The sequence below is a fragment of the Poeciliopsis prolifica genome, unplaced genomic scaffold (genome assembly GCF_027474105.1).
Source record: "Poeciliopsis prolifica strain line A6 unplaced genomic scaffold, Auburn_PproV2 SCAFFOLD021, whole genome shotgun sequence".
NCBI lineage: Eukaryota > Metazoa > Chordata > Actinopteri > Cyprinodontiformes > Poeciliidae > Poeciliopsis > Poeciliopsis prolifica.
This window is the reverse complement of record NW_026562396.1, coordinates 751,867-764,853: the sequence shown is the minus strand read 5'-3', so window position 1 is coordinate 764,853 and position 12,987 is coordinate 751,867. Positions and strand designations below refer to the sequence as shown.

Below are 12,987 nucleotides of genomic sequence, written 5' to 3'. Positions count from 1 at the left end.
TCAACTGCGTTAGTCTGGGAACAATTAGGAGGATGAACTACTTCCTGCAAACTCTGGTGAGGCGGGTTCCACGCTGTGACTCCCCTCTCGTGTTTGCATTCTCCCTGGTGCTCCCCCTCGTGTTCCTGATACGTGGCTGTTTGGGAGAGCCGCTCTGTGGGTCCCCGTCCGCCCCACAGCAGCAGCAGCAGTGCGCTGGGAGTCTGCGGGAACTCTGGCTGCAGTTCATCAGGGTCTGGATGGCAGGGACACTCCGGTGCACGGACTGTTGAAACCACAAGGTATGTTCACAAAACGAGTCATAGTTCAGATTGTGCTGTTTGGGTGCAGGGAGGTTTTCAACAAGTTGCTCGCGGCAGTAAGTTTGTGGAACTGCCGCTAGCTGTCGGAGGAGCAGCCGCTGTTAGCATTAAACTTACGTGGCTGCGCGCTTGAGGAGCTAATCTCTTTAGCAAACCGGGTCCGACCACATTCCTCCGTCCGCTGCTAGCCGCTGTTAGCCTGCTAACTCCGAGCTGCAGACGCCAGGGCTGGTTACTGCGCGTTATTCACCCAGTTCACATCACTTTCTTTCAGCGTCATGGCGTCCCAAGTTTTTCCCAGCCCAACTGTTTTCGACCAACACGTGTTTTCGCTAACTCTCAGACGTATTGTTTAGCGTCTCATTTGCGTCCGTTTTTTACATCCAATAAGTTAAAATAAAGGTAGTCGCCTCAGCTGGCCAGACGCTCTGAAACGAGTAACGGAAACAATGATAAATAACCGCCATGCGCCAAAGAGGAAGTCCGTCTGGAAGTCTGCTCCTTCTGGAGCTTTCTGTCTGCCTCAACTTTACTCATGTTTTTTTTTTTAAAGGTTGACCGTCAATAATAGGTTCAGAAGTCTCCTTTGCTGCACAGATTCTGTTACTCTGAGAACAGCTTAAACAAATAAATGAGTTTTTTGTCCATGTTTGTTTGGTTGCTACGGTAACTGACATGTTAGGGGGCGATGATTGGTGCTTGTAGAGGAAAATCGTTTTTTTTTTGGCAAAGTTAAGTACTAAAAAAATATGTATATTTGGGCTGTACAGCTAGTGACCACTGAGAAGCAGAAGCAGATCTTCTTTTAAGAGAAGTGGTGTCTGTTAAATTGTGGGGGCTCCCAGCCAGACAGCCAGGAAGCCCTCAATGAATGCTGATTAACTTGTGCTACATATCAATTGCCTCTAAACGTGGACCTTGGATCTGGGAGTGATGTCATCATCCCTAATGTCACTGTTTTTTTTTTTTTATATGTTGCTGTTTTTGTATGCACAGACGTTCACATTTGGAGGATTCACGGCTCAGAGTTTGTGAAAGATTTAAGGAGATACGAGCTGTCTGAAGTGTGAAGACAAAGTTTGCTTGCCATATCTGTCAAGTTGTAAAAAGCAAGACTGCTGTTTTGGATTTTTAGGTTGAATTTGGCGGGGAAGCCTCTAACTTTCCTTCTCCAAACTCCCAACTTCTGCTCAAGGTCTTGTTAAGTTCTGCAGTTTTAGACTTCCTAATATCTATGCCAAAAAAATCATCAGCATCATTCAATGTAACATTTCTATTAATTAAGTAGTGCTAGTGGGAAGAAAACTGAAAATATTTGTTTCATGGTTATTTTATGATAAAACTCAACAAAATGTAGAAAGGCCGTAGGGGGTTTAAAATGTCCGTCGAGATGATGTTACTTCTACAGCCAAATTAGCTGTAGCTAGTGTGATACTTGTTAATGTTTGAGAATGTACATAATGTACTATTTAAATTGAGGTCAGCGTCTGTTCGTGACTATTTAAAATGCCCAAAAAACAGTTGCAAGTTTATTTGCTCTCCAATTTACTGTTATTCCACTAAAAACAAACCAGAAAAAAATCAAGCAAATTCCAACTACAGAGATTTCTATTTTAAAAAGTACTTGAACAGATTCCATTTCGAGGGATGTTGTCTAACTTTTTACATATTGTGTCATCATAAACGGGCTTCTTAAATAACACTCAAGATTAAAGGTGGCATGATAGTCTCACTTCTTCTCAACCCGAAACAAGTGGATTCGGGTTTTTATGAATGGCAGCCAGTTGACCAATTTAAGAGCTGATGTTGAATGATTTTTTTAAATAAATCGCAAGTTATGATCCTCCTGAATATGGGTCAGTTCTGATCAATAAGTGATGGATTGACGTATTTGCTTAGCTGGCAGCATTCCTGCCGTGCTTTGAAGCTCTCACTGAAAATCATCATTTGGATTTCTGTTGTTGTTTTCAACATTCACAGCAAAAACACAGCTCATAATGAGGATTTCTTTTCTGCCATATTAAAAAGAAAAAAAATGCCTCCCATTGTAAACTGAGGTTATATCTATGCTTTTAAATGTAGCTATAACCTGTTTGTTAAGAGCAAAAAAAAACATCACTATAGTAGTTTGACTTCCTTAAATAGGGCAAAACCAATAGGAATGAAACAAGTCAGCTTTTGTTAAACTTCCCTGTTTGACAAAACAGTAGCACCTAACGTGTTAATAATCTTTTATGAAAGCTTTTACCAGTTTGTGATTCTTGCATACAGTTATCATATAATTGTAATCGCTTATCCTTAATATGTCATTGTGTGCTTCCATTTTTCTGTCAATTAACTATTTTTAAATTTACCTAAACATTTTGATCATTTTTACAAACCCCACTAACTCATTTAAAACGGTTTGATTCTAAAATCTGAAACAAGAAACATTCAGCAGGTATAGAATGTACACGAGAAATGATTACGCGAGTAGAAATGATTGAATCCATTTTTATTATCATTTTATTTTTTATTCTTTTGTAAACTGGGGATTTGGAGGCAGATTTGGTAGCTGGTAGATGCAACCAGTTTGATCTGAAAGAGCCACAAAGAAAGCAAAAACATTCTTCAGTGGAAGAGGCTCTGACATGATCATTGATGTGAGATCAATGATCATGTCACCTGTCTGACATGATCATTGATCCTACATCAATGATCATGTCATTGATGTAAGATCAATGATCATATCATTTGTCTGACATGATCATTGATCTGACATTGATTATGTCAGATCAATGAAGAAACCAGAGACATGCTTGTAGTTTTCTTTAACTTTCTCTGAATTCCAGAGATTTCATCTGGTTGGAGTAAACTGTGAGCTCCGAGCGTACTGCTGGAAAATCCAAGAGTTTGTTGCAAACAACCAGATCCCTGGCTTGTACATCATCAGATATCCAGCTGAATCTATTTTCACTGAAAATATTGTCTTTTTCATTTTTTTTGGCTGCAGCAAACAAGTGGTTTGCATTTTAATGCGATAAGGAGATCCGGCTCTATTTATGGACGTACACCTGCAGAACGCTCAAAGCACAAGATCAAGGCGATTGTTGAAATGAGAAACTGCTTTTGCTTTTTATGTGTCCAGAACAGGGGTTAGCAACCCGCAGCCCTTTAGCGCTGCCCTAGTGGCTCTCTAGAGCTTTTTCAAACATGTTTGAAAGTGGGAAAAGATTGGGGTGGGAAATATATTTTTTGTTTTAATATGGTTTTGTAGGAGGACAAACATGACACAATCATTCTTAATGTTTAGACATTTGAAACGATATTTTTTTTTTGTCATATCTTCTCTCTTGTTATAGCATCACAGGCTCCAAGTGCTTTTTTGGCTGAAAGACGGATGAAAGGTGGAGGCTGTTGGAGGCCCAGCTGGGCTGTCGCTGCTCTTTTTGTCCCTGCTGCTCTGCTGATGCTCACCTCCAGGGGAGCATCAAGCAGCCAGAAGATGACACAAACCTCTATGGCTCATGCGACGGCTACAGCTGCGGGACCGAGCCCCAGTCTGGCAGATGACCTCCCAGGCCTGCAGGCAGTCACAGACTTTTTAACCAGTGAACACACGCATGTATGGCTCCTGTCCCTGGTGGGTTCAGTCGCTGTGGGCCTCAGTGGGGTTTTCCCTCTGCTTGTTATTCCTATTGAAGCAGGAACTGCCCTCAAAACTGAAGGTAGGAATCAGCTTAACCATGACTCAAATTATTCGCAACAGTTTTTTTTTTTTTGTTTAGTTCAAATTAAGCTTTAGACGTTAAGTTGTTTTTTTTTTTCCACCGTTAACTCAGATTGAACTCAGATTCTTGCCAAACTGGGAAAAACGTTTTTTATTTTGAAAGCAGAAGTGTTCAGATTGAAATGTCTGTAGCAACCTAAAGAAATGTTCCGGTTTTTGTTATCAATTTAATTGCATAAAGATGTTGTAAAATAATCTTCCCAAGATGCTCTGTTGCTTCTCTTTAACCTGTTTGGATGCTGTGACACCTGCGTGATTTTAGTTAGCATTTTTTAGCGTCCGTTATATGGGTCAGGGAATTATTCAATGTTAGGGATATTTTTTATATGCAGAACCAGCAGATTTCTGAATTCCTGTTATAAGGAGTCCAAATTCCCCCCAAAATAGGAAGGATTGGAGCAAGAGGGGGAGGGAAGTGTGATCAGGCTTACTTCTTCTTTCTATCTTTCTTGTAAACATGGAAACACTGCCAGAAAATGGAGTAAACTGGGCTGCTGGTTCACACATCTGGAAAATGAGAAATCCATGGTTGCAGAAATGTAATAATATAATCCAGACTTCTAATGTGTCTCTGAACTGGTTGACAGATTCACTAGTTTAGAGAATCTGTCAAAAAAGCAAAAGAAGCAGCTTTTTTAGTTTCTCCTGTCTTGCTATAGAGCTGCTATAAGAAGCCGTTCATATCCACTACAATTATTCAGAAATGACAATTTGCAATAACTCATACATTTTAATGTTTCCTAATTACTATTATTAATTTCTTAAAGGTGTAAGATTTTACAAATAGTAGTTTCATCTTTTTTCTCCCATCCATGTTTTACAATTGAATAGCCTTGTGATGAAACTCATCTCCACACTAGAGAGAGTTTTTTTTTTCCATTGGGATCAACAGATGTTTCTGGTGGAAAGCAGGCAGCTGCATCCTAAATTTTCAAGTCTTCCTATATCAGACAGTGCGAAGTGAACTCTCAGCAGAGCCCAAATGTGAACGCAGCTGCATGTTTTCTAAACAATTATAGTGTGCAATGATGCAAATTCACAGCTATTTTTTCTTTTTTTAAGATTCCTATTTACAGTAAAGAGTTTCCTGTTCTGAGTGAGAAGAGCTTCAGCTGCCAAGTGCAACAACATAGAAAAAAAACAAGACTCTTTTAAACTTCTTCTATGAGGCTAGATTCAAACACAATGGTGCACCAAGTTAAATGTCTATTTGCTGGAGCCATTGAGTTTAGTTTATCTCAAGTTTTGTATTTAACATCATATTTTTCTTTGAGAATTACTTACCTCTTTGAGACTTTGCTTTTTTATGAATACATATACCATTTATTGCAATCCTTGCTTATTGATGATACTTGATCATTCCTTCTAAACATGAGTTTGCGTACAGAAAATATCTGCATGTAATAGTTTATATATCCAGCTTAATACAGACTTGTAACTTCTAAATGATTCTGATGATCTACTGTACACTTTCCTTGTACTCTGTGACCCTACCAAAGTCACTTTGGGTGAACGAAAGGGCTGCAAGTTTTGACAGGCCCCACCCACGCTAACGTGGCATTCCAGAAGTATTTTAGGCCGAGGGCTGAGAAATGCAGCCACTCCAAGGTTAAAGTTTCCGTGAAGTGTTATTATAGGTAATGCCAGAGATGCTACTGTGCATTTAAGTGCCTCATATGTTGAAATGACAACAGCCGGGCTGAAAAGAGATGCTAATTTATCACAATCTTTTTTGATGCTGTTTTTAAGCTTATCATAAACTGTGTTTAAACCTAAAACAGCACAGAGGTTGTTGTTAATCAAACCTTGTCATAATTGGTACCTTGTTTCTTTGCCAGCTGGATGTCAGAAGCTGAAGCAGCTCTTGAGCTTTGCTATTGGTGGTCTCCTTGGTGACGTGTTTCTTCACCTCCTTCCTGAAGCGTGGGCGCTCTCTGGCCCTCGAGGTGGGTCTCAGAGTGAGAGGTTTCATAAATATATTCATGCTCTAACAAGAAATCCCTCTTGTAAGAAAAAATACTGGTTCATTAAAAAAAGAAAATGGCATTTATACATTTCTTCATTCAGGTCTGTGGCAGTTTTTAGAAGCAGTTTGTTGGCTGCATCACCAGATCTCTCATGTACATCTCATGCCCACATATTTACACTCTGTGCTGTCTTTCCAGTTAGTAAACACAAACACTACATGACCCAGGGCTTGTGGGTACTCATTGGTCTGTTTGCCTTCCACCTGCTGGAGAAAATGTTTCCAGATGAAGACAGCCTGGAGGATGCCCCTTCAAATTTCAAACTGTCTGTAAGTATTTCTGTCATTACTTTCAGCCTCGCATGTCGATACAAGCCTTCACACATTTCCCTTTGTTGGCATTCTCTGTGCAGATGCTATGATGCTTAGTCTGCACATCTGTCAGTTTTGTTTTGACGACTGTCGTATCAGATGACCCGTAGCACACCCGGGAGTTTACAGCAGCAGCTACACATTTGGGAATAAATCCCTATTGATTTTTCTTGCTTGCCTTATATATGATTCAAAAAGCCAGTGTCAGTTTAATGTTTAGCCTCCTGCCTTCTTAAAAATGAGCAAAGCAGCGTTTTATCTTTTTATTTAGGGTTGTATTACAAATGAATAAAGACAGGCTGCTCCTATATTTTCATTGTGCATGGTTGCTCACTCTGTGTGTATATTTACCCAGGTGAATCATCTTCTTCAATCCTGTCGTTCAGTCAAAAGGCTAAAAGCAAAAGAAATGCATTTATCAAAGAGCCACTTAACCCTCAAACATATTGTATTTGCAGCTCACAGATTTGAAACAGCTGTTCATATTTGTATTTGGTTTCACACAGAGATGAGATGCCATGTTTGATATACATACAAGCATGGGCGTACTAATTATTAAAGTGTATGCATTTTATGCACATTTTATTATTTTATTTTTTATAAAGTAAAATAGTTAATGCTAGCTCTGTAAAAAAGCCTTGTTCTGTATGTGTGTAGAAGCAGAATACACATTCCACCATGTCTTTCTAATGCCAGTGAGGGAGAAGATTGGAATCCACGTCTCAGCTCCTCTCCTTGTGTCTATTTTTAGTGCAGGGGCTGAAGCAGCTGCTTCAGCCATTTCGCTGTCCACAGGAGAACACCACTTTTAGGCAGAGGCAACAATAGACATGGGCTGAGATTTACAGCAAAGGGGGAAGCTAACAGTGTGTCCTCCTAAAACGTTAAGCATTGCAAGAACAGTAACAAGGTGAATATATTTTTTAGTGAATCATGCCAGTGTTTTGCATCGATGCATTGTTTTTACACAAAACTTGCACAGTGCTCTGGATTGGAAATTTAGCTCCCAAAACTTGGAGGACATTACTAGCCATAAAATTCATCACACTTCATTACTTCCTCATGCTTCAGTCACTGAGATGGAGCAAACATTTCCTTGTGGCAACCGGAGGACCGCAGGTTATTTCCCTCTGGCTTTATTTGAGCTTCAGCCCAAATGACAACATAAGTGGTTTCTAAATGATGGAACAGGGAAGTTGGCTATTGCTTTTAAAAATGCTTGTATTTATTAATTAATTTTGCCTGACCAAACAGCAATATGGAAGTACAGGCAATAAAAACACTATGTCCCCTCTCACAGATTTTTAAAAAATATTTCAGATTGTGAAATAATTTTTTATCTACGAGACAAATAACATCAGTAAATATAAAATGTAGATGCCAAATGACAATTTCCATATTTTAAGGAGAAAAAAGCTGCCAAAACCACCTTCCTCTCGATGTGGAAAAGCAACCTCCCCTCAGCTTCTTGTATCTGTTTACTGCTTTTTTCTAAACAGCAATTGACATCAAGATTTTGTAGTAGGTGGTAATGAGTCTTTTACATCAGTTTGGATGTAAAATAAATTTCCCCACTATTTTTTGTAAAGTATTTTTAATTCAGCCATATCAAAATGTTCTTTTTTTAAAATGAACATCTTCTGAATCGGATTTAAGTTCTGACTTTGACTAGACGACTATAAAACTTTCATTCTCTTGCGTCATTCAGTGGTGGACTGAATGACCACTGAATGACGACTTTCTCAGCATTGAGAGTTTTATCAATGGCAGCCAACTATTGAGCTTTAGAAGAAACAAAGCAGCTCCAAACCATCACTGCTTGACTATAGATGCTTGCTGTAGTCAAGCATCATGCCTATGCTTGACTTTAGTCATGTTATTTTCTTTTTTTAATTCTTTATTCCATGTAGAGGTACACACTTTCCCAAAAAATACTTTGTCTCATCAATTTGCAGAATATTTTTCCAAAAGTTATTAGTCAGAAACAAGTTCTGGCAAACGTGAAATAGGTGTCAAATTTATTTTGGTTAGCAGTTTCATGGATGTCATCTTTGCCATCTTTTGTCATCTTTTGCAATTTTATGAGCACAGAGTTTAGCTGGATTCCTTAGTGTTTCAAAATGGTTGCTTCGTGAAATCACTGGTTTGTTGTTTGTACTGTCTGAGTAATTTTGGTTGGCTGGTCAATGGTGGCCTCTGTCCCTTATTTTCTCCATGTGTGGACAATCACTGTCATTGTTTGTCAGTGGAGTCCCAAAACCTTAAGAAATTATTTTGTAACTCTTTCCAGAATGTTTCGCAAGTATTTTCTTGATTTTATTTCAAGTCGAGGCATTACGTGTTACTTTGTACATTTTGTTGCCTGATTCATTTGGTCAGACAGCTTCTATTCAAGTAATTTATTCCAACTACAACCCACGCAGTAAGCAAGCCTGTGTTTATATAGCTTAGCCTGAGAACGTGGCTAAAGACATTTAATAACAATTAATTCATTGTGTAAAAAGATGAGTAACAGTTTTTTGTGAGTATTCAAGATATGTTTATCTGATATTGTTAAAATCTCATTTTAGGCTGATTCTTAGCATGAGGTACTAAAGAGAAAATGCACCATTTTTTTTCTTCTTTAAATTGGACAGTTTTTCATCCATGTGTTACAGACAAGTGGATACCTAAACCTTCTCGCCAACTGCATTGATAACTTCACCCATGGACTGGCAGTAGCTGGAAGCTTCTCAGTGAGCAAGAAGGTAGGATTTTATTTCACAGTGTTTCATCACCCCTGTAAATGTTAGTATTTTAAGCCGTGTCAGCGCAAAGCTCACCAGGTTTATTTATTTTATATGCATTTTTGTGTGGGAGAGGCGGCTTCATTACCCTGGGTCAAATAATCCAAAAGTAGCTGATTCTGAAAAGTCATAAGTTGATCATTAGTGCAGAAAATGCACAAAAAGACACTAACTAGCTGTGAAAGTTTAAAAAACCTCAATGTGTGTGGAGTAAAAAGATTTTATGCTCCAATCTGACTGACTAAAGAGGGGAAAACGACGCCAATGACTGATGTGCGAAAAGGTCCAAATTGATCTAATGCAGCAAAATAATAAAAAGATGAAAGGCATTACTCTAAGTTATATTTATTTAAGCTGTTATAAACCTGGCCATCTAATTATAAACCTCACTGACTGAGCGATTGTTTAAAGACGCAAAAGATATTCATATTCTGTCTGTTTCTTTTTTTCTAAAACAAGCTTTTTTAAGAGGTGCATTTTAAACTCCAGAAACATGGATTTGTGCCGCTTCAGTAGGTTACCGTGTATCTGCAGTTCTGGGACAAGAGTCCAGCTGGAGAGACAGAAGGTTAACAGCATGAAGAATTGATCATTGTGCCAGAAAGGAAGTTGACTAGATATTTCAAACATGCACATGCAAGACTTTACCAGCATTTTTTGTTTACTCATGTTGTGTTTGTCACACTTGTCTTATTGAAATATTCAAAAGAAGTAAAGAAAAATAATTTTTAAATAAAATATAAATAAAGAACTTACAGTTATACACTTTCTAAACTCTTATTCGTATTTGTTTGTTAGAACCGCTTAAAATAAGCAAATGGCCTTTTGTGCTACAAAATTAGCTGCAAATGGCTTAAACTAAATGATATAAATTAACCTTTTACCTTCTTTTACTTGTCTTACTTTTTTAACTTTTGAGGCATTTTCTCATCATTCTTCTGTGTTACAAAAAACAGATTTTGAACATTTGTGTTTTCTATCTGCCAGGTTGGATTCCTCACCACCTTTGCTATCCTGCTTCATGAAATCCCTCACGAGGTTAATTATAACGATTCTTCAATGTTTTCATTAGGAAATAAATTGTTTGCATATCTTGGAGCTTTATAACATATCTGGCTACCGGAGTCTTTGTAAGCACAGTTGTTGTTTAGCTTTTTCTGTGTTGAGAGAAATGTCGTCTCCCACAGGTGGGAGACTTTGCCATTCTGCTGCGAGCCGGGTTCGATCGCTGGAGTGCCGCCCAGATGCAGATATCCACAGCTCTGGTTGGGGTCTTAGGAGCTTGTTTTGCCCTCTATGCTCAGTCCCCCAAAGATGCAGGTAGTATAAGATTATTTTACACACAGCAAAATATGTTATGAGCTGGAAATTATGTAAATTTGATTAGTTTATTCATGAAGATTTTTGTTGTTTTTGAAGAAAACTCCTCTCGCTGGATTCTGCCTTTCACTGCGGGGGGTTTCCTCTACATTGCCTTGGTTAATGTTGTGCCTGACCTGCTACAGGAGTCCAGTTTAAGGTAAACACGAACTTAAAATGAATCCATACAGAGATGTCCAATTTTTTTTATTTCTAATTCCTTATTAATTTCTTTATATTTATCCCTCAAGGAGCCAGATTTTATTTGTTCTATTAATCTTAATCAGTGTTTTTTTATGCTTTTGAGATGCAGCTTTGTTTGTATATTAAGACCATGTTTGTGTTTTTGTTACACATTTCAGTCCAGTTTCTTTTTCAAGACAAATTACCCTTTTACACAACTGGAGGCTTTTGAATTATTCAGCCAAAAAAAGTCTTCTACATTTGAAAAATGTGCCAGGATTGCATTTTTTTTTTTTTTTTTTGCTTTTAATTTTTATTTTTAAAGATTTTATTGACTCTAGTGGCCTTTATTGGAGAATGATCAGACAGGAAAGTATATTAAAGAGCACTGGAGAATAAGTCACATGTATTTAGTGCTTGTCAAATCTGAGGGGGACCTATTCCATGTTGACGATCTGGTTCAGTTACCTGATTTTCAACGTACTTAATCATGACTTGAAAGTCTGCTCGCAGTTTCTGACTTGCCAGCGTCCATTCTCTAAATCAGAGTGGTCAGGAACGACTCCACTGAGCTCTTTACCGGTGGAGAGGAGCATCCAATGTGAATCTGGGGTTATGGAGCAGCAGTTGTGTTGCATAAAGCAGCAACACCAGGGATTTCCTCTTCCAAAGTCATTTTTATTCATCGTCTGCAGCCTCTTCTAGCAGCAAGTTTTAAAGTACCAAACTCTGGACTAGTTCCTCCAGCTCAGGTTCAGCACACGTTTAGTTTTCCTCTCAGCTGCAGACTGTAATGTTTAACCCTTGGCTCATGTCTTATCAGTACAAATTTACATGTAACCATCAGTTAAAAAATGTGTCATGTAGAGAAAAAAAAAAAAAAAACACACCAGACTATAAACCACAGAACCTTCCAAACTATGAAAAACGGTATGATTTAGTCTGGAAAATATGTTAGTTAATACCTTTCTAAATCATCTTTTTTTTTTTTCTAGACATTCCTTGTTACAAATCCTGCTCATCGTCTCTGGGGTGGGTACCATGGCTTTGCTCTCAGCCATTGTCGAGTGACCGTGGGAGGAGAACACTCTCTTGCCTTAAACACTACTACTGGATAGGAACCGTCTTCCCCACCAGCCTCTCATTCACAGAAATATACTGACGAGGAGATTTCTGGCATCACAGCCAAGAAACATTAAAGCAAATATCTGACAAGGACCTGCACTTTATTTAGGGATAACTGAAAGGAAGACTGTCATGATCAGAAGACAAGAAGTTGGACACTTTGAAATGTGCTGTACTTAATTATCCGGAATCAGAAAAAGGTCTGTTTGGAAATCTGTTGCCAAATTGTTTTTTAGACAATCACGATGCTTTGCACATACATTTAAAACCAGGTACACATGACATACAATCTCATTACTAACATAATAAAAGAGGTGTTTCTAGCCCTGAGCAGAAACTCAACTGATGTTTTGTTTTTTCATTCTGTTAAAACTGTTTGCTAACAGTTTTTATGTAGCTTCTGAATATTTATTGAAATTGAAAACTGTTTAATCAATCCTTGTTTTGTGTTGTATTATTTTCTACCAAAGAACTTTTATCTGTTTGCCTTTCACACACAGTGTAACCTGAACATTTTGAGCTTGTGCTCCTCACACAGCATTCATCATGAAGAACTGCTTCTAGTAACATTTAATGAGAATACATTGATGTTATTTCTTAAAGCTTAAATTTCATTAAATTCTTGTTACTAGCTATTTCTGGGAGACTGAAGATAGCTTTTAGAAAGTTGAGAACAGGGAATGATACATGTTTTGAAAGACCTTTGAAGAAATAAACTTTAAATTATAGACAACTGTTTCAAAAGGATTGTTTTTTATATTTTGAAGAAAATATGATGTAAATAACTGCAGGGTTCCTACACAGATTTCAAAATATGTAATTTGGGGGGAAAAAGTTTTATGGGTCCAGATAAAAATGATAATAAAAACAATATCTCTTACTGACTTTTTCCTTTTCCAATGCCTAACTGTCCATCTGTATTTCCTTTAATTCATTCATCTCTTATTTTATCTATCATTTGTTGACCTGTCAATTCATTCATCCATTTCTCAATCTCTCATCAGCTTCCATGTCTTTATTCATTGTTTTTTTTCTCCGGCCATCCAATTTATAGGAAGTTTTTGTAGCTTTTAGTTATGAAGCCTGAAAATTGGTATAGAAATATTTTAAGTAATTTCATAGTAA

The 12,987-nt window shown here is 37.8% G+C and overlaps 1 protein-coding gene across 1 annotated transcript; it reads left to right on the top strand.

The window, feature by feature from the left end:
* Positions 1-171: 171 nt before the first annotated feature.
* slc39a13 (solute carrier family 39 member 13) lies at positions 172-12,595 on the top strand. The gene is made up of 9 exons (XM_055045167.1): positions 172-281; positions 3,644-4,009; positions 5,910-6,017; positions 6,237-6,367; positions 9,067-9,156; positions 10,183-10,233; positions 10,383-10,515; positions 10,615-10,714; positions 11,733-12,595. The coding sequence occupies exons 2-9, from the start codon at positions 3,682-3,684 to the stop codon at positions 11,806-11,808; spliced, it is 1,017 nt and encodes a 338-aa protein (XP_054901142.1). The 5' UTR covers positions 172-281; positions 3,644-3,681; the 3' UTR covers positions 11,809-12,595.
* The last annotated feature ends 392 nt before the right edge of the window (positions 12,596-12,987 follow it).

What these genes read in the sequence shown, in the direction of transcription:
- slc39a13 (XM_055045167.1), top strand. Translation starts at nt 3,682, where the DNA reads ATGAAAGGTGGAGGCTGTTGGAGGCCCAGCTGGGCTGTCGCTGCTCTT. An exon ending in CTTCAAATTTCAAACTGTCT is followed by an intron (nt 6,368 to 9,066) that starts GTAAGTATTTCT and finishes CATGTGTTACAG; the next exon opens with ACAAGTGGATACCTAAACCT. An exon ending in TTCATGAAATCCCTCACGAG is followed by an intron (nt 10,234 to 10,382) that starts GTTAATTATAAC and finishes CGTCTCCCACAG; the next exon opens with GTGGGAGACTTTGCCATTCT.